The following is a 26,755-nucleotide window of genomic DNA, read 5'->3' on the forward strand; positions in this document are numbered from 1 at the left end:
CCTGCCAGGGTCTGGAAGCTGAATGAGCCAGGTGAGGGAAGAGGACCTGTAGTCTAAATATTTCATAAACTAAATAGCTCATAAACTTGTGCTTAATTATCCTGTTTCCATTACGGTATTTCCATCTTCAACTGTGCCTTGTGTCCCTCAGTAACAAAGACGGCGGAAGCAGCAGGTGTGTAGGATAGAGTTGAGAATGGGTGAGGAATGTGCCCTGATGTTTGGCCTCAAACTGTGGATGGTGCCTGGATAAATAAACGATGAATATCAGTTTCTTTCCAGTGCTCCAACTCCTTATGTTTTGTAACCACATCCCATTGAAGAATTAGTTCATCCCCTCAGTAATCAAGTCTAGTGGCCGTCCAGGTAGGCAGCTGCTGCCTATGAGCTTCAACACAGGCCAGGTGGCTGTACCACAGCTCCCTTGTGCATTAGGGGGAAGAAAGAAATCAGTTATAGAGCTGCTAATCTCTTCTCTGACAGCTGGAGGATGAAGCTCTAAGCTGGTTCTTTATAATAGGAAGGAAATTCTGAAAGACAGAGTGTGAAGAGAAAGCTTAAGAAGCCCTTGCGTCTGGTGGACTTGTGGGCTTTGTGGAACTGGAAGTGCTCAGATGCCTTCCAACTCACAGTGTTAGGCACAAGTTTTTGAAGGCCAGGATACAAAAGATTCCATTCAGTGTAGGACAACTCCACAAAGGAACAGATTTCCAAGATAGCAGTAGCACAGGGAAGGAGATCAAGGCAGGTGATTTCTCCCTCTCCTTCTTGCCAGGGGAAAAATAGTTGATCCAAAGACTAGATGTCCAGTGGCCTTCTGGGGTTGTCAGGGCAATCACTTACTCTCTGAACAACCATAAACTGTAAGATCCCCTTTGCCTCAGTTTCTCTGAGAACGGAGAAGAAATGACCTACCCCATAATCTGTCACCCAGAGTCAATTGTATTTTAATGTATTGCTTTTTTCAAGTATTATTTACATAGTTAAAATCTAATAGAATGTGCAATTCTGTTTCCTGCTTTTTAGCTTATTATTTTATCGTAAGCATTTATTTCCCTTCATCATTAAAAAAAGTTCTTGGCCAACTTAATTTTAAAGGTTGTAACCATTCCTCTGTTGTTGGACATTAGTATCAGATAACTTTTCATAATTAAAAATAAAACTGCCATACAAGTCTTCAGGTTTACACCTTTTAAAATAAATTTAAAATTTTAAAATAATACAGAAAAGTACAAAGTAAAAAAAAAAAACCTCACCCCAAATCCCATCACTTAAAGAAATCACTATTCATATTTTAGTTAATATTCTTCTCTGCTGATACACTTACCTGAATTTCATATTATCTCCCTGAAACCGAGCAAGAGTCTGAGTGCCCTCTCGGGTGCTCCTCCGTGTCGCCTGTTTCTTGTTTGTAGTAAAGAAAAAAAAAAAAAGGTTTTAATCTCCTAGGTCCTCCCCAAATTCCAAAGAGCAGGCTCAAGCATTAATAGGACAACAGAGTCACAGGACATAGTTCCAATTCCTCCTGAAGGGATATAGATAACAACCTGATAGGTATCTTTGAGTTCTACAGAAACTAAGACCCCTACCCATATGGAGGATAGTGACTACATGCATGTGACCACAAGCATGGGTACCCTAGACTGGTTGGAACCAGAAGGTTGAGATTCCGGAGACATCACCCTGTTACTTCACCACCGACCAATCAGAATTAAGTCACACATCCTGCAGCCCTAAATTTTGTCTATCGGGGAGGTCGGGCTTTTTGAGCACTAGTTGCTTGTTCCGCTTGGCACCCTGCAGTAAACTTTTCTCTGCTCCAAACTTTGACATTTTGGTTTACTTGACTTCATTGTGCCACTGGCACACGAACTTGGGTTGGACATCTATTAGAATTAACAGGGCAGGAATTCCCTTGACGTCCGGTGGTTAGGACTCCGTGCTTTCACTGCCAAGGGTTCACTCCCTGATCGGGGAACTAAGACGCCGCAAGCTGTGTGGAGGGGCAAAATAATAATAATAATAATAAAGAGGGAATTAATTAACAGGGCAAAAGAACTGGCCCTGTTTAAGGCAACATGTAATTTTTAAAAAATTTAATTCAATTTATTTAGGCTGCATTGGGTCTTCGTTGCTGCGCACGGGCTTTCTCTAGTTGGGGCGAGCAGGGGCTCTAGGTGCTCAGGCTTCAGTAGTTGTGGCTCTCCGGCTCTAGAGCGCAGGCTCAGTAGTTGTGGCCCACGGGCTTAGTCGCTCCACAGCATGTGGTATCTTCCCGGACCAGGGGTCGAACCCACGTCCCTTACACTGGCAGGCGGATTCTTAACCACTGTGCCACGAGGGAAGTCCCCAACGTGTAATTCTTTAGCCTTGAAATTTTGACCTAGTGATACCTAACTTCTTTTTTTGGACTGATGTTAAATTCCAAGATCAGAATGTTCTAGAAATCACCACAGTAGGCAAGGTCCTAATTTATTCCTTCTAAAAACAGAGCCATTAAAGTTCGGAAAGCTGTTAGGGTCCCGATTTCATTGAGGCAGAAAAATCAAGTCACTTTAAGCCGTAAGTCGGCGCTCTCCCCACGTGACACCTCTTTTCCTTTAAATGCCTGCTCACGTGATCTTAGACTTGCACACTCGGAGGCAATTTACAATGTTAGGGTAGAAAGTCATTCCTCCCCCACCTTCCCAACCCTAGGGTTTCTAGCGTTCGTTCCCCGGAAGCCGCAACTCCTCTGGAGACTTTCTCTTCCTCATGTCGTGCCACCCGTTGTCACTCCTTTCCGTTAGTCACCGGCACTAGCACTCCATCTCTACTACAGAATCCCGCTTGCTGGAGGAAGAGGGATTGGGACTACAACTCCCAGGGGGCATCGTGCGCCCAGCCCTTGGCGGCGCGCAGTGGTGGTCGGGGGCTGAGGTCCCACTATCTTTTCGCCTCGTGCGGCCCAGAGTAAGCGCACTACAGGTTCCGTGGCTCCACGCGCGCGAGCGAACCAGGTCGGGGCGGGGCGGGGCGGGGCGGTGGGGGAGAGGTGGGGGCTGGCTGGCGGGCGGGCAGAGGAAGGGGGTGGGAGCGGAGGCGATGGAGGGGAGGATTGGGGGAATGGGGGAGGGATGGGGAAGGGAGGCGGGAGGCGGGGCCGAGGAGGGGCTGGAGTCTGAGCCGGCGGTTGCAGTGGAGGCGGTGATGTCGGTGCAGGTCGTGTCAGCAGCGGCTGCCGCGAAGGTGCGTGAGGTGGAGCTGAAGGACCTGAGCCCCTCCGAGGCGGAGCCGCAGCTGGGACTGAGCACGGCGGCCGTGAGCGCCATGGCCCCCCCAGCGGGCGGCGGGGACCCTGAAGCTCCAGCTCCCGTGGCGGAGCGGCCCCCGGCCCCTGGCCCGGGATCGGGGCCCGCTGCGGCTCTCAGCCCAGCCGCTGGGAAAGTGCCTCAGGCGTCGGCCATGAAGCGGAGCGACCCTCATCACCAGCATCAGAGGCACCGCGACGGCGGCGAGGCCCTGGTCAGCCCCGACGGCACCGTCACCGAGGCGCCGCGCACGGTCAAGAAGGTATTGGGGCCGGGCTGCCTCTTTCGGAGAGCGAGGGTGGGAGGGGGAACCGCAGATCCTCTCGACGCTGCGGCACCACCCTCAAGGCCCTCCCTTCTGATCGTAGGAGCAGAGAGATCCCTTTTCCCCGTAAACCCGCTCTCTCAGAGATGTTCCCACCCGGGCCCCAGTGCTGGGGAGCGAAGACTCCCGTTGGTACGGCTGTACTTAGTAGCTGGGAATAACATGGAGGTAGCGCTGTCCCCTGCTCCTTGGAATAGTATTACCCCTCTCTGTACTCCCAGCATACTCCCGTGTGTATTTTCCAGACTATCGGGAAGAAGACCCCGATGGTGTAGTAAAAGCTTACTGCTTGTGAGAGTTCATACAGCAATAAGGGTGGAAAGAGCTTTTCTATTTGGAGATCTTTTCTATAAGGAGTAGTTACCTCGCACTGAGATCCTCAATTGTCTGGTTTCTGTACAGATGATGATTTTCTGCCTTTCTGTGGCTAAGCGCTTCCATCGAGCAGTATTGATGCCGTGCCCTTCATTCCAGATACTGCAATATCCTTACATCTTCTCTGAGTGTAGAAGGGTAATGGAGAGATTCTCTTCACTGTTTTCTCTTCAGAGGTTTGTCCTCTCTGCTCAGTAGTTGGTCACCAAGATTATTAGACTGTGTATGAAGATAATGATTGTTTTATTGGTTCTTTTATTATGATCTGAAAGTGTTAGGAAGAAATGCTTCTACTTTTGGGAAAGGCGATCACTGTGGGGTTTTCTGTCTCAGCTGTCAGCTTCTTTCAGATATAGTTTTGAAGAGGCCGTAGCCTCAGAACACCAAGGAGTAGGTGTGCCTAGATGTTTGATATTCCCAGTATTACCCTTACAATGGCTATCTGTGGTGTGTCTGTCCTCTCATAAAGCAAATCAGTACGGAAGAAAAAGGGCAAATATTGCAAAAACAGAGATGTGGATCGTATGAAAAGGGATTATCATTTTAATTTCCGAGGTATAATGTGAACACAGTAATTTATAGGTTTTTTTACTTTGTGAATGATTTTTAAAAATCTGTTTATTTAATTTATTTATTTTTGTCTGTGTTGGGTCTTTGTCGCTGTACGCGGGCTTTCTCTAGTTGCGGCGAGCGGGGGCTACTCTTCATTGCGGTGCGCGGGCTTCTCATTGCGGTGGCTTATTTTGTTGCGGAGCACGGGCTTCAGTAGTTGTGGCTCGTGGGCTCTAGGGCGCAGGCTCAGTAGTTGTGGTGCACGGGCTTAGTTGCTCCTGGGCATATGGGATCTTCCCGGACCAGGACTCGAACCCGTGTCCCCTGTATTGGCAGGCAGATTCTTAACCACTGGCCACCAGGGAAGTCCCCTTGTGAATTATTTTTAATTGCTTTATCAGAACAGCAAGGAAGTGATGTGAAGTCTGCATTGGTTTCACTGTGCAGGATTCAGCTGAGTTGGAACCTTGTATCCAGCCTAACTTTGGTTGTAATAGCCTCATTATTAAGGTATGAAGCAGAGAACCCTTCCATTTTAATTACCCAAATATAGGTGATAACATCAGAGGCGAGACTGAAGGAATTTGTTTAGTGATGCTTTAGGACAGTGTCTTTCTCATTTGCATTATGAAACTTCTCTGGGGGGAATTATAGGAGGAAAGAGAGGCAGCACAGGCACCAGTGCTGGTACTACCTAGATTTGAGTCTGGAAATCTGAAATGTATTTGTAACTAGTTGAGGTGCTTTATAACTTTGGCCAAATCCAGTGATTAAGGGTCTTTTTGTGTAAAATCTGTATTTTGATTAGGTCTCTTGAGGGTAAGAGTGTTTAACAAATTGCCTTGGTTTATTTTTTTGGCCTTGTCATGAAGCTTGCGGGATCTTAGTTCCCTGACCAGGAATTGAACCTGGGGCCACAGCAGTGAAAGCGTGGAGTCCTAACCACTGGACTGCCAGGGAACTCCCCAACAAATTGCCTTTTTTTTTTTTTCTTAATATTTATTTTTATTTATTTGGCTGCATCGGGTCTTAGTTGCGGCACGTGGGATCTTCGTTGCAGCATGTGCTGTCTTTTTGTGTGGCCCGCGGGCTCAAATTGCCTTTAGAACATGGGATTTACAGTCAAGCAGATCTGGGTTTGAATCCTAGTACCCCCACTAACTAGCTTTTGGGTAATTTCCAAATTCTCTAAATCTTAGTTTTCTCCTTTATAAAGTGAGGTTACTAATACGATTGAGGATTAGAAATATTTGTAGAGGGCTTAGCATTGAACTTGGCACAGATAGTGAGGGCTTAAGAAGTTACAGCAATCATTAAGAATTGATTTTATTTTTTTCTTCCTCCCATCGTGGCTTAAGTGCACCACTATGGCTTCCTTTAAAATGGTGCATACTATTCAATATATTCTATATAAAGCAGTGAAAAAATCACAGGCCAGCATCAGTCTGTTTTTCCTAATTCTAGATGTGTTTCTTGACCATTTTCCTTGTTGCTGAACCACATTCTTCCTGTTTTTCCAGCATCAAAATGTAGGTCCCATGATTCTAGATTTACTCAGCAGCCTCAAGGCTATGGAAGACAGGGCTGAGCTTGCCTTACAATGTTAATTGCAACCAAAAAACAACTTCTGTACTGGAAATTAAGCAAGCGAAGCTCCGAGCGAGGATGCAGCTGTATGACACAACTACAGGCATTGCTGAGCTACTTTTGGGGGACAGAATCTTTAACTTTCTTGACATCGAATTAGCTAAATTAAAACAAGTGTATGAGACTTACCTTCTTTCTTCAAGTTGAAAGTCACCTCCCCAAGGGACTGCAGTGTGATATTTTGATTTGTTAAGCCTTTCTTGATTTTTAATTTATTTAAATAATCATTCTGACCTTGACTCCCTTCTGCTTTTATTTTAGTGTAGGGAGGGACTGGAGGTACTTAGGATTGAAATAGCTACCTTTGGCTATGTAATTGGTGATCGTTGCTTTTATTTTGTAACTGTCACATACAAGCTTGTTTATCTTAAGCATATTTCCATTGATGGTTTCCCTTACTCCATTGGTGTATCTGTCATCAGTTTTCTTAGTACTGTTATTCTGTTCAGTCACACAAGGGAAATAAGCTTTTCATAAGAGCCAGACTTTCCAAGTGCAGCATTTAATAAGAATGAACATATGGTGTGCAGGTTACTCAGTCCCATCTTATCCTTGGCATCTACCTCCATCCTGTAATTTGTGGTGCCCTGGGGACCAGATCTTGTCACCGTGGCTATCATATATTTGTATATAATGTTTTTCTTCATAAATGAACTCAACAAACCAAAAATCTCTGTAAGAAGTGATTTGTGAAATAGGAAGATAAAGTCCACAGTGAATGCAGTTGCAATAGTTGAGAGGATTTCTTCCCTGTGTTCTTGCAAACGGGGTAATAGGAATGTCACAGCACAGCAGGGAAAACAAGGCAGGAGAGGATTTATTTCAGAAAAGTTAAAACTTTCTGACAATAAGGCTGTGAGCCTAAGAACCACAACTAGTTTGTGCTTACGTCAATATCAGTAATGACCATGCTCAAGCAGATTCCTTTTTTTTTTGGCATATGAATCCACCTTGCGCTGGCTTTGTTGCTGTCAGCAGAGAATGAGTTGAGCCATGCTAGTGCTTTCTTGCCCTGAATTCTTTAAGTTCTTTATTTGGTTAATTATGGACTACTAAAATGGAACCTTTTGGATATAGTCATGGGAATGGGGAAGCAGTATTACTCCTTTTGCCAGTTAGGAAAGTATAGCCTTGCAAAATGTTCAGTAAGGCACTTGGCAGATTGACCGTAATAACAATTACCATTAATTGGCCCTTTATATGTTATTGGCGTTTTTCTAATCCTGACAGCTACACAATGAGATATATAAGTGGCATTATCTCCATTTCACAGATAAGGAAATGAGGTCCAGAGACGGTAAAGTGCCTTGACCAAGGTTATACATCTAGAAAGTGGCAAAGGTAGGACTTAAAACCCCTGTTTTAAATCTTGGTCTGTTTCCGAAGCCCATGTCCTTTTTATTATGCCACACTGATTCTAACTTCTTAGTTGCTGGGTTCTGGCTTTCTCCCAGAAGTCTGTCAGAATACTCAGTGAACTCTAACTTATGTCTTTCTGGTTTAAGACTTAGGTCATCCTAAATCCAAAGTAAGGAGGGTCTGAGTCAGGGCTTTAGGAAGAGGATGGGAAAAAATTGTACAAATGTAGAATCTCAGAGAATTGTAGAATTATGAGAGAGGGAGAAGAGGATCTTATATGTATATAAAAAAGCATTTCAAGATCAATGATGCATTTTCACATTAGTAATTTAGTGATAATTTGAGAGATATATTCTTATTTTTAAAGTTATAAATAAATCAGGAGTACCTGTCCAGCTAACAGTTTTCCTTGTTCTTTAAGACCCACCTTCTCGGGCTTCCCTGGTGGTGCAGTGGTTGAGAGTCTGCCTGCCGATGCAGGGGACATGGGTTCGTGCCCCGGTCCGGGAAGATCCCACATGCCGCGGAGCGGCTAGGCCCGTGAGCCATAGCCACTGAGCCTGCGCATCCGGAGCCTGTGCTCCACAACGGGAGAGGCCACAGCAGTGAGAGGCCCGCGTACTGCTAAGAAAGATAAAAAAAAAAAAAAAGGAAAGACCCACCTTCTCTTATGAATCAATCTCTAGTTAAACATTTTGAAAATTAGAAGGGGAAGCATATTATTATGTATTCCTGCTGTGTCCCAGGCATTGTATTAGAGCTTTACATATACTATTTTATTTAAGCCTTTTAAGAGCTCTCAGAAATAGGTAGTGTTATCCTTGTTTTATTGAGGAAACCGAGGGTTGGAGAGATTAAGGAATTTGTCTCAAGGTTACACGTTTAGTAACTGTGATGTGAGCTAACAGAACTCTAATCTGTTTGACTCTCATGCACAAACTCCATTGCTTTTCTTTCTCCTTTTTTTTGGCCCAGCGGCATGTGGGATCTTATTTCCCTGACCAGGGATCGAACCTGCACCTCTTACATTGGAAGTGTGGAGTCTTAACCACTGGACCGCCAGGGAAGTCCCTCCATTGCTTTTCTTTCTTTTTTAAAAAAATTTAAATATTTATTTATTTGGCTGTGCTGGGTCTTAGTTACAGCACGCGGGATCTTCACTGTGGCATGTGGGATCTTTAGTTGTGTCATGCGGGATCTAGTTCCCTGACCAGGGATCAAACCTGGGCTCCCTGAATTGAGAATGCAGAGTCTTACCCACTGGACCACCAGGGAAGTCCCTCCATTGCTTTTCAATTGAAGTATTTCTCTGTTCAAAGTTTAGCTTAAACCTTTCAAATCTTAATCTGTATATTTTTGTGGATGTTTCTGTTATTTCACTAACAGGCGGTTTTTAATTTATTGAGCTTATTTAATGGTCTTACCATTTATTTATGTGAATATTTATGAATTTTCTGAGAAGGCAGCCCTTATTTTGTATAATTTCTGAATTCTCTTCTTCCTGGGAAAGATTGAACGTTAAGAGCTGTTTTAGGAGGTTGCTCACAGCTGAAGTTGCAGTTGTGTATTTAATGTCCTGAGGAAGATGACTTTGGTCCTTAGTGTCCAGTTAATAGAAGAAATGGATAGTTCATGAAAAGGGAGAGTGAGTTTCTTTATTATATCATTTCCTTGAAAGTGTTCTCCTCCCCCACAGTAAAAGAAAAAAAAAAGGAAGAGATTTGTTGGGATCTTCATTCAGACTTCATTCTTTCTTGGTAGTCCTTGTTTAAATAATTCAGAGAGGTACAACTGAGGTGGATGGGAGAAGAGTAAATCTTGGCAGCTGCCCCGATCCACCCGCCTGCCATCGTGTTCAGGTGGTATGCACAATTAGAGGAGCTGAAATTCCACTCCTCCAATAAGAGGTTTAGTTAGATTGATCAGGTTTCTATGGAATTTGGAGAAGCTTTTATAGTCTGAATGACCTATGGCCCGAGATTTGGTGAGAGCTGAGCAGAGGAGAAAGCAGTGGAGTGAAATTTCTTCTGTAATGGTTCCAAGTAAAACTACTTTGATTAAATTAAATAACTTAAGCCATATGATGTGTATGATTTTCAGTTCCCTCTTCCCCATCTATATTGTGCAGCAATTCAGTTAGCCATTTTCCCTCTTGGACACTGCATTAATAGCTGGTGATTTCCTATTTTTTTTTTTTTAAGGGTATTTCAATAGAAATGGATTGGTTTGGGGCACCTGATTCTTATCCACTGTGCCACCAGGGAAGTCCCTCCAGTCTTCTTTATCTCAGAACTTATATTAAGGAAGGGGATAGAGGTTCTAGAGCTGCTAGTTGAGTTTCTCTAAGTCAGGCTTTTCCTTAAAGCCTTTCTGAATACTGCAAAGCTGTCATTGAAAGTTAAGCAAGCTGAGACTTAAACTGGCTTCATCTTCCCTACAGATTTATCTCCTGCAGTGCTCCAGTGTGAACCCTTCTGATCATTCTAAAAGATTTGATTTGATATTGTTGACTACCTTTTCTTGGAAACTCTTTTCTCAGCTTCAGTTATAACTTCATTTATGGCTACCGTTTACTGAATACTTACTCTCTTCTAGGCCTCTATATATCTCATCTCATTTAATCCTCATAGCAACTTTATCAGATGAATACTATTATCTTTATTTTATAGATTAGAAAATATAGGCCCAAAGAGAGTAATTAACTTGCCCAAGGCTTTGCCAGTCTTTGATGCCTTTGGGATCAGTGAGGTGAAACACTGCCCACAGCAACAGTGAGAGGCTTTGCCGCACTGCCAACCCCTTACTTTTCTGATTAAATGCCCATGTGAAATTTGCTTAAGTTGTTGCACCTAGGCTGCTGAGACTATTCTGCAACCTGTTGGATTCCAGGGTCTACCCTCTTCCAAGGGGAGGCCTCACATCCCTGTTTACCTCAGTCACTACCTGACGCCTAGTCAACCATTGTCTTCCTAATACTCATTCCCTTAACACTCTCCTCATCCTCTCAGCCAGTCCAATCATCCCAAACCTTTCCACTGTGTTCTCTGCAGCTTGCCCCTTCATTATCAGTAAATCTTCTTGTAGCATCAGCCTCTAGCAGCAAGATCAAGTTACAGCGGCAACAGTGGCACCTGGCACCCGTTGTCCTGAACTACAATGGTGCAGCCCAAGCTGCAGCATCTCCTGCTTGGCATAAGCAAACATGACATCTTTTCCAAGCCCATTCTGTGGTGGTGTTTTTAACTGTGTAGCCCTGAAAGCTACCTCATGTCCTTTCTGCAAATTCTTTTTCTGTCCAACTCAGCCAGAGTTGACTTCTGCTGTTCATGGAACTCTGAGTGACGCACTGGTTGAACCTAACCACTTGCGTTTTTAGTTGCCTGCATCTACGGAGCTGAGAGTTGCTAGAGAAAATCAGAAAACCAGGTAGATCGATGTCACTATAAATTCATAGTCGTCAACCTCATATGCTTGATCATCGCTGCCTCGTAATGTTCTACATTTTCTAGTAAGGTTACTTTCACACTCACTGCAAATGATTATTTCATACTGTATCCTTTTACTTCTAATTTCACACGTGTTCTTTTTAAACTAGTGATATGCCTTATACTTGTTATAAAAACAGAAACCACCAAAAGGGAATTCCTTCATCTTTGTACCTCCCAAATCTACAAACCTACCTCCATCTGGGGTTCATCTTTTTCTCTTTCCCTCATGTTATGATAGGGGAAGATGTGTCCTTCATTCTGTCAAAGGCCAGTCCCTCCACGAGTGTTCTAATCACGTTCTCCAGTCTTCTTTTTTTTTTTAAGATTTAATGTTATTTATTTTTGGCTGCGTTGGGTCTTCGTGGCTGCTTGTGGGCTTTCTCTAGTTGTGGTGAGCAGGGGCTACTCTTCGTTGTGGTGCGAGGGCTTCTCCTTGCGGTGGCTTCTCTTGTGCAGCACGGGCTCTAGGCGTGCGGGCTAAGTAGTTGTGGCACGAGGGCTTAGTTGCTCCGCGGCATGTGGGATCTTCCCAGACCAGGGATAGAACCCATGTCCCCTGCATTGCCAGGTGAATTCTTATCCACTGTGCCACCAGGGAAGTCCCTCCAGTCTTCTTAAATAACTTCTTCCTTTGGTTATTTCCTCTTTATATTAGAGCCTTTTCTATAGATTTCTTTGCTCTAATCTCTCCCGTTTTGAAAACCCTGTCCTCTAACCTCCATATCTCCTTTCTGCTACTGTCCTTTCTTTCTACTCCCTAGTGTAGCTAAGTTTCTTAAAGGAGTTTTCAGTGTATGCTATATACACCTTTTGTCTTCCCACACTCTTTAACCCACTCCTACTCTAATACTCTGACCCACACGACGCCCTCTTGCTGAAGCTAATAATGTCCATCAGATTCTCACATGGCTATCTGTTTTTTCATCCCTCATCATATCAGACCTCTTGGCAGCATTTGACACCAATTTCTTACCAAAACACTCTCCTCTCTTGGCTTCCATTACCCTCCTCTTTACTTGTTTTCCTCTTATTTCCCCAGCTGCTCCTTCTCAGTCTTCTTTATGGGTTCTTTCTCCTTGATCCTGGGCGCTCTGCTCTTTCCATTGTGTTTTCTCCCTAAGTCATCCACAGCATTCCTGTGCCTTTAAGTATCATCTACATACCAACAACTCCCCAGATTATTTCTTTAGCCAGGACCCCTCTTCTGAATGCCAATCTTGTGTGTACAACTCCCTACTTGCAGTTGGACTTCAGAACTAATGTCAAAAATGGAATTTTTGTCTCCTGTCTAATCCTCAAAATATGTTCTTCTTGTTTTCTTCATATCAGTAAAATGGTATTCACATTATTTTTTCCCTTTTTTTAAAAAAAGTTGTTTTTAATTACACAAGTAGTGCTTGAATGTATTCTTGTGAAATAATTCAGTCTAATGAAGGAAACTCTTTCCTTGGCCCTCAGCCAGTCTTGTTCCCCTCCCCAGAGACCTCTGCTATCAACTTATCTTTTTCAACTTTACATTCATATTGTACATAGAGAAACTGGTAGTTTTATAATAACTTGTACATAAATAAAAGCACATTTTATGTATATATATATATATATATATATATATATATATATATACACATTGTTTTGCAGGTTGCTTTTTCCACTTAACAGAATGTCTTGGAGCTTTTTATATATCATTACATATATATGTATCTCATACTTTTTGACTGCTGAGTTGATTTCCAAAGTCTATACCATTGTTGTTTATTAAACTATTCTGTTCATGCACATTTAACTTAATTTTTATATGCTATAGTAGCTATCTGTATGCATTCTTTTCGTGTACATGTATAAGTGTTTCTCTAGGATAGATACCTAAAAGTAGAATTTTGGAGTTGAAAGATATCCACATTTTAAGCTTAATACATAATATCATGTTGCCTTCAAAAATGTAGTACCATTTTATACATCCACTAACTATATACAAGATAACCCTTTTACTACACCTTCACCAATACTGGATATTTTTACATCTTTTATAAGAAAAAAAGACATAAAGGTGTAAAGATGCCTTTTTTTTAAGGCATTTACTATTGTTTTTAGTAGTATTTTTTCTGCTTATAGTGAGGCTGAGAATATTTTCATGAATAGATTGGTAATTTATATTCCTTGTAATTATCTGTTCATATTTATTCATTAACAAATATTTATTGAGGGATTACTATGTGCCAATATGTGCTGGGCGTTCAGCAAAATAGATGAAGATCTCTGCCCTCCTATTGACTTGCCTTTTTCATGTTGGCTTGTAGGAATTCTTTATACTTTCTGGATATTAATTCTTTTGTTGTTGTTGTTGGCCGTGCCACACAGCACGCGGGATCTTAGTCCCCAGCCAGGGATCGAACCCACGCCCCCTACAGTGGAAGCACGGAGTCTTAACCACTGGACCCCAGGGAAGTCCCTGGGTATTAATTCTTTGTGTATATGTTACAAATATTTTTTCTACTCTATTTCTTGTTGACTTGTAAGTTTGTTTATATTAAAAGTTTTTATGTAGTCAGATTGGCCATTTTTTTCTTTTATGACTTAAACATTTTGTGTCTCAGAATGGCCTTTCCTACCCCAGGTTTATAAACAAGTTCTTTTATATTTTCTTCAGCTGTTTTCATGGTTGTGTTTATTATCTTTTGGTCTTCAGTCCATCTGGAATTTATTTTTGTTTGTAATATAAGATAGGGACTATTTGGAATGTTAGATAGCTCTATTTGGCCCCAAATAAAATTTAGTATTATACTTGCTTGGGTTTGTTCTCTTTTTTTTTCCTCTTTAACTTGTGCTTCTTAACAGTTTTTTTAAGGAATTTTTACTACATTCATGTCTGTTGTTTCTGTGAGAGAGAAAAGATTATCCTTCCGGATGCTTGTTAAATAATCTCCCCCAGTACATTCTGAACTTCTTTTGTGCAAAAACCACTTATGTGTTGTGTGCTGAACACTGCTAAGTGGTAGGGTTACTAAATCAAAATAACATTCTTGCCCTCAAGAAGAGGGTAGGGAATGTGGATAGGAAAATAAACAAGTACAATCTAGTCTAGTATGAGCACTGCTGGAAGCAGGAATTGTTGCAGTTTGTGGAGGTCAGCATTGAAATGGAGGTATATCACCTTAGGAAAATGGGTTGGTTGTCCACCCAGGAAGCTTCACAGTGTAGCAGAAGCTTTGTGAGGTTTCCATGTTCCAGCTTTACAAATCCAGAAATTCACATTTTTAGTACATTTAGAGTTCATTCACCTCTTAGGACTGGTTCATTCAAACCAGACTCACAAGAGACTGGTTTAAACAAAATGGTATCTTCTAATTTATGGTCAGAACAAACAAAATGGTATCTTCTAATTTATGGTCAGAACAGAACTTTCAAGCTAATCTGAAATACATGTCTGTCAGGAGACTTCAGAAAGTCTACATGGGAAGTCTACTCATAAAGACAGTTTCTTAAGTTTGGAATCTTCTGGGTCCTTGCTACACAAACCAGTCTATGATCAGAAGCATTGGCATCACCTTTGATCTTGTTAGAAATGCACAGTCTCAGGCAATTGGTTCTGTACTAGTGCATACCCACCAGAACCTTAAATTTTTACTCATTGTTGAATAATGTTGGCTTAGCAGTTGGCTTATTTAATGTTTCTCTTTTATGAAATCTCAGAGTAGAGAGGCAAGAAAATCATTTTAGGGTTTTGTGGAAGGGTAGAAATTTATAATAAATCATTTTAAGGCTTGTAATGAAATATTTAATAGACACAGAGACAGAAGCATAGACGGGCACAGATATACAAAGACAAACATAAACAGAGATTCCCCCACTTACACAGAACCCCTCAAGACCCCTCCACCCAGACACTGCCCCCCTCCTCGTCCTGCCAGACACAGACACACACACACCCACAGAGAGCGTCTCCACAGAGTCCTGGACTTATACCCACAGAGACACCCCACCCAGACTCACATCACCCTGAGGCCCGGTCCTATACAGAGATACACACACACACATACACACACACAGACACACAGACACACACACACACACACACACACACACAACAGGTAATGTGTAAAACTCAGATTTTCATAGGACTTGAGTAGTGTTCTCCATAGTTATTTTGAGGAGAAGGGATGAGTATACTCGCTAAGGTACTTTTATCTGAGCCAGAAAATGAAGCAAAAATAGATGGGCTGCCACCAGGTCTGCAGAACAGTGAATGCTATAAAGTTTTATTTGAATTCCTATTTCTGGAACTGCTTGTTCCTGGGCATCATTTTCAGCTTAATGTACTCATCATGCTTGGATGGAAAGTTATTCTTTTTCTCTCAGGAGCTTGTATGCTAGATTGCTGGTTAAGCGGAGTTCCATGCTCAGTGCCCCTGGATGCTATCTGAGTCACATAATTCTGCCCAGAATTGGAAGATCTAGAAACACTGTACCTATGTAGAAGACTCACACTAAGTCCTCTGTGGGATTGAAGAATGTAGAGTGGAGAGGGAAAATTATGTTAAAACTAGAAAGAGATGTAATTTGGGGGTGTTTAACCTGTTGGATCATTCATGGTATAGGTTTGCATAAAGATCTGTGATGAAGCTTAAGAGTGACTCAGGGGAATAATTTAGTTGTAAGTTAAAGGATTTAAAAACTATATGGATGTGGGCTGGGGGTTGCACACTGTGTTGGTTGATAGATCATTGGTATCCACATACCCAGGGATTTGGCTTGGGTAGCATCTTGGAGAGAAGTATCTTGTTAGGGAAAAAGAGACTCGACTGTACAGCATGTTTGTGCCTAAATACTTAAAAGTTTCTATCACACTGAGGGAGTAAGGCACCAGAGAGACATTAGTAGAATAGTTTTATAAATGTAGGTTCTAAAAGGAGATAAATATTTTTCTCTTGCTCCCTGGTAACGTGTATATGTATTCATTTGACCAAAAGCCTGTTAAAAAAATTGTTTCTCCCAAGCATATGGAAGAGTACAGAGAAAATTGTAGTCACTGCCCAATTTAACATATGTTAGCATTTTGCAAAATTTTCTGTAGATGGTTTTTTTTAAAAAAAAATTATTTATTTTATTTTTGGCTGCGTTGGGTCTTCGTTACTTCGCGCGGGCTTTCTCTAGTTGCGGTGAGCGGGGGCTACTCTTCGTTGCGGTGCACGGGCTTCTCATTGCGGTGGCTTCTCTTGTTGAGGAGCACGGGCTCTAGGAGCACAGGCTTCAGTAGTTGTGGCTTGCAGGTTCTAGAGTGCAGGCTCAGTAGTGTGGCACACAGGCTTAGTTGCTCCACGGCATGTGGGATCTTCCCGGACCAGGGCTTGAACCCGTGTCCCCTGCATTGGCAGGTGGATTCTTTACTGTGCCATCAGGGAAGCCCTGTAGATGTTTTTTAAGATATAAAATACTGTAGATAAAATGGAAAACTCTTTGTACCCCTTCTCTGTTTATTTCCTTCCTTTCTTTCTTTCTCTTTCTCCCAACACAGAGGTAACTGCTCTTCAAACTTTACTGTTTATAATTCCCCTTCATGTTTTAATACTTTTGCTACATATTGTTTACCAGTATCAATTGTATATCAGTAAATGATATATAGCATTATTTTGCTTGTTTATAAACTTAATATAAGTGGTTTTATAGAGCAGATATTATTCTGCAACCTACTTTTTTCACTCAACTTTGAGTTTTAACCAGTCTGAAACGTGTAGATTTTCTGTTGATTAATTTTAACTACTGTGTAGTACTTCATTGTATGAATATACCACTTTTTACCCATTCCCCTCTAATGTTTCCTCTTTTTTTTTTTCTGGAGTGAACATCCTTAATCGTGTTTCCTTATGCACAGTTCCTTTTGAGCGTTTCTCTAGGATATATCCCTATAAGCAAAATTGCTTAAGGTATGTCAACTTTACCAGATACTCCCAAATTGCTTTCTAAATTGGTTTTATTAATTCCTGTTTTCTGAATTCTTACTAATATGTGCAGTTGTCAGGCATTGAACTTTTGTTCAATTGAACTACCAAGGTCTGGTAGTTGTGAAATGGTATCTCTGCTGTTTTAATTTGTATTTCCTTGGATAAAGTGAGACTGAGCATCTTTTAATATGTTTGTAGTCCATTTGGATTTCCTTCTTTGTAAATTGTGGTCTGTATTCATATCCTTTCCCATTTTTCTTTTGGGATCTCATTGGCTTTTATTATTGATTGTAAAAATTATTTATTTATTTTAAAAATATTTATTTATTTATTTGGCTGCACCGAGTCTTAGTTGCCACATGCGGGATCTTTGTTGTGGCATGCAAACTCTTTGTTGCGGCACGTGGGATGTAGTTCCCTGACCAGGGATCGAACCCAGGCCCCCTGCATTGGGAGCGCGGAGTCTCAGCCATTGGACCACCAGGGAAGTCCCTGTAAAAGTTCTTTAAATATATTCATTCTAATCCTTTATCAGATGTATGTGTTGCAAGTATCTTCCAGTCTGTCTTGCTTTTTTTTTAACTTACGACTTTCATATAGAAGTTATATTTTTTAATGTAAAGTCAATCAGTTTTTTTTCCCCTCGGTGTAGTTTGTCCTTTTTGAGTCTTGTTTTAGAAACTTTTCCCTATCTTGAGGTCATATACTCTTCTATATAGCCTTCTAACATGTTTAATTTTGTTTTTTCACAATTTAGTCTTTAATCTGTGTGGAATTTATTTTTGTTTATGGTGTGAGATAGTGATCTATTTTATTTTATTTTTCCATATGGATAACCAATTGTCTCAGCCCTGTTTGTTGACTAAGTCTATCCTTTCCCCATTGATATATGTTGCCACTTTCTGTCATATGCTCTGTATCCATTCTGTTCTGGGTGGTCTCTTTGTTGATCTCTTTACCAGTACCACACTTTTTTTTAATTACTATAACTTTATAATAACTCTTGATGTTTGCTTGGATAAGTTCCTCCTAATGTATTCTTTAATATTTTTAACAGCTTTATTGAGGCAAAATTTACATAGGGTAAAATTCACCCATTGTATATTCAGTTCAATGACTATTAATAAGTATATCTGTAGAGGTTTTATTTTCACTATGGCAAAAGATATGTAAAACATAAAATTTACCACTTTAATCATTTTAAAGTTATATACTTCGGCAGCATTAAGTGTATTCACATTGTTGTGAAACTATCACCACCGCTCACTTCCAGGACTTTTTTCATCTTCCCAAACTGAAACTTCATTATGCCCATTAAAGAATAACTCCCCGTTCCCCTCTCCTGCCAGTCTGTAGCAACCACCATTCCACTTTGTCTTTATGAATTTGACTATTCTAGGTACCTTATATAAGTGGAATCATATAGTATTTGCCCTTTTGTGTCTGGCTAATTCACTTAGCGTAATGTCTTCAAGGTTCATCCACGTTGAAGCTTGTGTCATAATTTTATTCTTTTTTAAGGTTGAATAATATTCCAGTGTATGTATATACCACATTTTGTTTAACCATTCATTCATTGATGAACGCTGGGTTGCTTCTACCTTTTGGCTGTTGTGAATAATGCTGTTATAAACATTGGTGTACAAATACCTTTATGAGTCCTTGTATTCAATTCTTTGGGTATATACCTAGAAGTAGAACTGCTGGATCATGTCTTAATTCTATTTCTAATTTTTTGAGGAACTGCCATACTGTTTTCCATAGCAGCTACACCATTTTACACTCCTACCAGCAATGTACAAAGGTTCTAATTTTTTAACATCCTCAATATCATTTATTTACTTATTTAGTTATTATAATAGCTACCCTAATGGGTATGAAATGTCTTAAAAAGTTGCCATCACAGTCTAGTTTAAGAGCAGTTTTCTTTCCCCCCAAAATCCCTTTTACTCATTTGCAGTCAATCCTTGCTCCCACTCTCCACCCCAGGTAATCATTCATTTTCTTTCTCTGTCCATAGATTTGCCTCTACTGGAAATTTCATGTAAATGAATCATACAGTATATGGTCTTTTGTATCTAGCTTTTTCACTTAGCATAAAGTTTTTGAGGTTCAATTATATATCAGTAGTTTACCTTTTTATTACTGAATGGCATTCCATTGTATAGCTATACCACATTTTATTTATCATTTTACTCATTGATGGGCGTTTGGATTGTTTCCAAGTTTTGGCTGTTTTGAATAATGCTGCTGTGAACAATCATGGAGAAGTCTGTGTGGACATATATTTTAATTTCTCTTAGGCGGCTATCTAAGAGTAGAGTTGATGGGTTATGTGTTAAGTTTAACTTTTTAAGAAAATGGTAACTTTTCCGAAGTGTTTGTATGATGTTACGTTCCTACCAGCAATGTATGTGTTTTGGTTTCTCTACATCCTTTTTTTTTTTTTAAATTTTATTGAAGTATAGTTGATTTACAATGTTGGGTTAATTTCTTCTGTACAGCAAAGTGACTCAGTTATACATATATATGTATATTCTTTTTCATATTCCTTTCCATTATGATTTGTCACAGAATGTTGAATATAGTTCCCTGTGCTATACAGTATGACCTTGTTGTTCTACATCCTTTCTAACACTTGGCATTATCAGTCTTTTTGATTATAGCCATTTTAGTGGTTATGTAGTGCTATCTCGTTATGGTTTGAGTTTGCATTTCTCCATGGCTAGTGACATTGAGCATCTTTCATGTCCTTCTTAACCATTTGTATATCTACTTTGATGAAATCTATTCAGATCGTTTGCCCATTTTTAAATTGGGTTGTTTTCTTATTATTAAGTTGCAAGAATTCTTTCTATATTCTGAATACAAGTCCTTTATCAGGTACAAGATTTGTAAATATTTTCTCCTAGTCTGTGGCTTGTCTTTTCATTTTCCTAATGATTTATTTTGAAGAGCTAATGTTTTTAATTTTGATGGAGTCCAATTTAATCCTTTTTTAAGAAATGTGCTTTTGGTGTTATGTCTAAGAAATCAGTAACTCAAGGTCACAAAAATATTTTGTTTTCTTCTAATGGTTTTATAGTTTTAGATTTTATATTTAGGTCTGTCTGTTCTGGGTTGATTTTATCGTATGGGGTGAGATATGGGCCTAATCTTTTTTCCTTCATATGGATATACAGTTGTCCCAGTTCCATTGGTTGAAAAGACTGTGCTTTCCCTGTTGAACTGTCTTGACACCATTGTTGAAAATTAGTTGTTTGTAGATATGTGGGTCTATTTCTAGACTCTATATTCTGTTCCAATGATTTGCTTATTTATCTTGATGCCAATGCTATACTTTCTTGATTACTGTAGCTTTATAGTAAGTACTGGAATTGGGTAGTATAAATGCTCCTATTTTGTTCTTCTTTTTCAAAATTATTTTGGCTTTTGTAGGTCCTTTAAATTTTCATATAAGTTTTAGGATAAGCTTGTCATTTTCTATGAAAAAGCTTGCCAGGATTTCAATAGGGATTGTGTTGAATCTATAAGTCATTTTTGGGAGAATTCTCATCGTAGTGATATTGAGCCTTCCAACCCATAAATGTGAAACATCTCTCCATTTTTTTTAGCTATTCACTAATTGCTCTTAGGAACGTTTTGTACTTTACAGTGTACAGGCTTAGCACTCCTTTTGTTAAATTTATTTATAAGTATTTTTTTTAGATGCTATTATGAGTGAAATCATTTTATTTTATTTCAGATTGTTTATTACTAGTATATAGAAATACAATTGACTTTCTTTTTACTGTGGTAAAATATACACATTTATCATTTTAACCAATTTATTTTTAAATATTTATTTATTTATTTATTTTTGGACACGCAACGCTCAGCTCTCGCAATTGTAGTTCCCTGAGCAGGGATTGAACCCGGGGCCACGGCAGTGAAAGTGCCAAGTCCTAACCAGTGAACCACCAGGGAATTCCCTCATTTTAACCATTTTAAAGTGTCCAATTCATTGGCATTAAGTACATTCACAATGTTCTATAACTGTCCCTACTATCTATACCCCAAACTTTATCATCCCCAAGAAAAACTCTGTACCCTTAAATAACTCCCCTTTCCCTCCTCTTCCTAGCCCCTGTCTCTATGAATTTTCCTTTGGGTACTTCACATAAGTGGAGTAATACAGTATTTATCCTTTAGTATCTAGCTTATTTCACTTGGTATAATGTTTTTCAGATCCATCCATGTTGTATCATATACCAGAATTTCATTCCTTTTGTTTTTTTTTTTTTGCTTTACGCAGGCCTCTCACTGTTGTGGCCTCTCCCGTTGCAGAGCACAGGCTCGGGCGCGCAGGCTCAACGGCCATGGCTCACAGGCCCAGCCGCTCCGCGGCATGTGGGATCCTCCCAGACCAGGGCACGAACCCGTGTTCCCTGCATCGGCAGGTGGACTCTCAACCACTGCGCCGCCAGGGAAGCCCCCATTCCTTTTTTTATTTTTAGCATTGTCATTCTTTTTTTAATTTTTAATTTTATTTATTTATTTGGCTGCACCACGCGGCTTGCAGGATCTTAGTTCCCCAACCAGGGATTGAACCCATGCCCTCGGCAGTGAAAGCGCGGAGTCCTAACCATTGGACTGTCATGGAATTACCTTCATTCCTTTTTAATGCTGAACAATATTCCATTGTATCTATATACCATATTTTGTTTATCTTTCCTCCGTTGATGGACGTTTGTGCTGTTTCTCCTTTTTGGCTATTATGATTAATATTGCTATGAACATGGGTATATAAAGATCTATTTGAATCCCTGTTTTCAATTTGGTATATATCCAACTGAAATTTGGATATATACCTACTAGTGGAATTGATACTCGTATGTCAATCTTGTATCCTGCAGCCTTGCTAAACTTGCTTATTACTCTAGTCGGTTTTTGGAGATTCTTTAAATTTTCTACATACAGGATCATGTCATCTACAAATGACCTCTTTACTTCTTTTCCAATGTGTATGCCTTTAATTTCTTATTCTTGCCAATTGCACTTCCTAGAGCCTCTAGTAGAAATGGTGAGAGCTGACATCTTTGCCTTGTTCCCAATCTTAAAGGAAAAGTATTTAGTCTTTTACTATTAAGTATGATGTTAGCTGGTGGTTGGTAGGTTCTTGGATGTTGACTGGAAAAAAAATGTTTGACCTAAAAGTTGAGAATTATGTTTTATTCAGGAGACTTTATGAGGACTTCAAGCCCAGAAGACAGTCTCTCAGCTCTGAGGGACTGCTCTGAAGAAGAGGTAAGGGAGGAGCCAGGATACGGAGGGGTTTTTGCAACAAAGACCAGGTAGCGGAACATCAAAAGATTACCATTAATTAAAGGAAACCAGTTATCTCCAGTTAATGAATTTAGCATTCTTCTGTGTATGGGAAGATGCAAGAGTTTGAGCTCATTGAAATCATTCCTTTGATATGTACCTTAGCTATCTAGGGCCAGTATCTTGTTCTTTCCCTCCTGAGTCCTTTCTGGGTGCACCATTGGGGGTGGCGATAATGGCTGAGGGCTTGGTGAGGGGGTATTGTCTCCATCCTGAGTTCCCTCAGGGCTCACTGTTGGGTGTGGGGGCGGTGGCTGTTGTGGCTTGATGGCTGCAACATCCTTTGTTTACTGATTTGGCAGGCAACATTTGTCATTCACATGGGCCTGGCAGGAAGTGACCTTCCTTACTTACCTGTGAGCCTGAGAAATCTGTGTGCCAGGTTCCAGCCTGGGTTTTCCAAGAGGGCTTTGTAAGCATTGGCACCATATAGTCAGCCTTAGTTTCATGAAGCTGTCTAATCGTATCTGATATTATGCATCTTGTGTCCTGTTACAAGGAGAACAGATTCTTATTTAACTTATTAAAATAACTATATTGCCATGAAAATAAGAACACTTAAAAGTGTTCCAAATTTGGAGGAATCAGGTAGGAGAAAATATAAATGTTACATTTTAGTTTACCAAGGTATAATCTATTAGATTGCTGTAAGTTATAGATAGTTTAAGAGAAAAGGGAAAGGAGTTCCCTATATCTGGAAAGTAGAACATTAAAGAGCCAGCAAAATTTCAAACAAGAAGGCCATAAAAAGTCAAAATCCTTCTTTATCAGTTCGTTCAGTCCCATGTGATTAATTTGTGTTTTGCTTGATCTTGGATTAGCAGTTTCAAACATTTTCAGAGAAGAATCTGAGTAAAACTCTCTGTGCATAACAAAAAATTTAAAATCATTGAGGTTAAAGATTTGATGAAAGTTCATTTGATAAGGAAATCTGGATATTTCTATGGCATACAACATTTTGACATAATAATAAGACAATGAAGATATTGACAGATTTCTATGAACTTCATTCAATTTCTGGAATACCTATATTATTAACATTTACCCATTAAAAATATAACCTAGGTAAGCTTAAGCATCCGTTTTTATTTGACAGCATTTTCCATGCAACATAATGTATCAAATAAATGAAATTATTTTTAGTTTTTAACATTTCTTTTTACAAGGTAAAAGAACAAATCCTTTGATTTTCCAGGAGCCTTCGGGACTCTAGTTTGAGATTAAAAAGACTTCATTTAGAATTTGATTTTAGGAAGTTTGTCAAAAATCTCAAAAGGTTTGAATATTTGATTATATAGGGTCCGAGGTCAGTATGATACAATACTTAGTTATCCATTTAACCAAAGTGATAATAAAGGATTTTAAAGGCAAATATAGGAAGTAATATAGCTGTAAAAGAAAAAAAAAAAAGAAAAAATTTTAGCTCATTCAGTACTGTGAAGACTTTTTTTTGAGTAATCAAAGACCTGATAAAGATAACATGAAATACAGGACATTATCTTGATAAGATATAAAATCTTTGTTTCTTAGGCAGATTACTTAAAGGTAAAGAAAAACCTTACAGTTTCTTAATAAGAGCAGACAGTAATCCACTAAAACTTTGTCATTCTAGTTTTGCATTAGTATACTTTTGATATTAAGGCTCATCTTTTATTTTTAACTTGTAAATAAGTCCTTTCAATCTTAGCAGTTTGAGCACACATAAAATTCCTTTTCCACAAACTTTCTACACATTTTAAAATGTTCATTTAGTTTTTTAGTTCATTTTTCTTATTCTGGAACAACCAGTCATTCTAGTTTAAGACAAAACTCTCTTTTCCCCTAGCAAAAACACATCCTTCATACTTCATACTTTTCCTTATCAAAAACACATCTTGGACTTACCTGGTGGTGCAGTGGTTAAGAATCCGCCTGCCAATGCAGAGGACCCGGGTTCGATCCCTGGTTGGGGAAGATCCCACATGCCATGGAGTAACTGAGCCTGTGCACCACAACTACTGAGCCTATACTCTAGAGCCCGCGAGTCATAACTACTGAAGCCCGCGTGCCCTGGAGCCTGTGTTCCACAGCGGGAGAAGCCACCGCAATGAGAAGCCTGCGCACCGTAGCTAGAGAAGGCCCGCACGCAGCCCAAAATAAATAAAATTAAAAAAAAATTAAAAACACATCTTACTTTTCTTGCATAGAGTTTTTTAAAACTCATTATTCCTAGTAGTTTCATTTACGTATATTCATTATAATTTTTAAGCATTAGTAACCTTTCTTTTACTGAGAAAACTAGGAAGTAGATAATGAATTGACTGTCACATACCAGCATTCTGTAGCAGATTAGCAAATTTTATTAATATACCATATCTCACATTTTTTATAGGTGTATTCTGTTTCCTCATAATATAGTTTTTCAGTGTGATAAAGGACACGTTTACTAACAGAACCAAATATTTTTTTATCTTTCTGTAAAAATTAAGCCAGAAGTAGATTAACTTGTATTTAGCAATTAATATTTCAGCATTTTACCTTATTTGGAGCTAGTCCTAAATATTCAATGAATATCTGTCATTTAACTTAGTATATATAGATTTAAGCCTTCAAGTTACCAAAAAGATTTTGGAAACTGTTTTTAAGTAAACATGTTATAAAACATATTTAGTGTTAAAAGGTTCCTTTATAAATTTTTATCCCACTTAGATTTATTTAATTTACTCATTTTTATTTTATTTTATTTTTTAAAATAAATAAATTTATTTATTTATTTATGGCTGCCTTGGGTCTTCATTGCTGCGCACGGGCTTTCTCTAGTTTGCGACGAGCTGGGGCTACTCTTCGTTGTGGTGCGCGGGCTTCTCATTGCAGTGGCTTCTCTTGCTTCGGAGAACAGGCTGTAGGAGCACGGGCTTCAGTAGTTGTGGCACTTGGGCTCAGTAGTTGTGGCTCGCAAGTTCTAGAGCAAGGCTCAGTGGTTGTGGTGCAAGGGCTTAGTTGCTCCGTGGCATATGGGATCTTCCCGGACCAGGGATTGAACCCATGTCCCCTGCATTGGCAGGTGGATTCTTAACCACTGTGCCACCAGGGAAGTCCTATGTACTTGTTTTTAACAATTATCCTTACTTATTTTAACAGTAATTTAAAAATTATGAATTTTTTAAGCATAATTTCATGAGATGTTAAAGAAAGCTAGCCATCATTGTAAGTTATTTTTTTCTTCTTGAATCAGGCAAATATCAAAAGAAAATCACAGAAGCAAGGGGAATTCCCTGGCGGTCCAGCGGTTAGGACTACACGCTCTCACTGCTGAGGACCTGGGTTCAATCCCTAGTCAGGGAACTAAAACCCCACAAGCCTCATGACGTGGCCATAAAACAAAACAAAACAAAAAAAACCAAAAGCAAGGAATCTGAAAAGTAAAACATAGCTTTTTTTATTTCTGCCATGCTTGACATACATCAAGAAATTCACTTTGGGACTTCCCTGGTGGTCCAGTGGGTAAGACTCCACACTCCCAATGCAGGGCACCTGGGTCCAATCCCTAGTCAGGGAACTAGATCCCACATGCCTGCCTCAACAAATATCCCGCATGCCTCAACTAAGACCCGGCACAGCCAAAATAAATAAATTAATTAATTTTTAAAAATTCACTTTTATTGTACATTTTGCTTTTAGGTTGGATTTATAGTTTTATAACCCTAAACATCTAGTAGGGATAGGATTAGCTTCTTGACTAGTAAGCTATTTCCTAGGTAGGAAAAACTGTGTATCTATCTGTATTTTAATACTGACAACTCTGAAAATATACATGTTTTTATTAAACCCCAAATTTTAAATTAGCATTTTTTTTAAACCAAAGATTATCTCAGATCACATTAATTTGAAAAGAGCATTTGGATTACTTTCTATATTTTTGAGAGTTTTGGAATCTCTAGGCCAGTTTGAATAGAGCTCCTTTGGATTTTATAAATTGGTAATACCATCTGGAGGTAGAAAAATATGTATACATTACACACATGTAAACATATAAAAACTTACAGACAGATGTAAACAGAGACCTTATAACTTTCATTCTAAAGCTTAGCCATGAGTTAAGTATATAAATACATAAACACACAATTCACTCACTTATTTAAGAGTTGATTTTTATCTTTACTTTATTATTTTTTCTAATCCAAGTATGTTTCTGGAAGATGGAACAAGTTAGGTTACCTGCTTAATGATTGCTAAAGCTTTTTTTTTTTTAAATAAATATTCGTGGAGAAGACTTTTAAGATTTTCCTTCGTCCATGATAAATAATCTTGTGGAGGCTGTGGACTAAATTTTGGGTAAGGGATTCTGTGAAAACAAGTAAATTTTCTCTAAGAAGGATTTCAGGGGCATATTTGCTTATTGTCAGAATTCTGGGGTAATCATTATTTGTTTCTCTC

The 26,755-nt window shown here is 39.5% G+C and overlaps 1 protein-coding gene across 4 annotated transcripts in view; it reads left to right on the plus strand.

Moving 5' to 3' along the window:
* The first annotated feature begins 3,158 nt into the window (after nt 1-3,158).
* AHCYL2 (adenosylhomocysteinase like 2) overlaps nt 3,159-26,755 on the plus strand; it is a 172,627-nt gene continuing 149,030 nt past the window's right edge. For 2 of the 4 annotated variants that reach the window (XM_029233038.1, XM_029233037.1), the window contains exon 1: nt 3,178-3,552. In XM_029233038.1, the coding sequence (XP_029088871.1) occupies nt 3,190-3,552 (363 nt within the window). In that variant the 5' untranslated portion in view covers nt 3,178-3,189. Of the gene's footprint in view, nt 3,553-26,755 lie in introns of all 4 variants that reach the window. The other 2 variants (XM_029233039.1, XM_029233043.1) reach the window with 2 other exon arrangements.

Source organism: Monodon monoceros, unplaced genomic scaffold (genome assembly GCF_005190385.1).
Source record: "Monodon monoceros isolate NGI ecotype Baffin Bay Population unplaced genomic scaffold, NGI_Narwhal_1 Super_Scaffold_2, whole genome shotgun sequence".
Lineage (NCBI taxonomy): Eukaryota > Metazoa > Chordata > Mammalia > Artiodactyla > Monodontidae > Monodon > Monodon monoceros.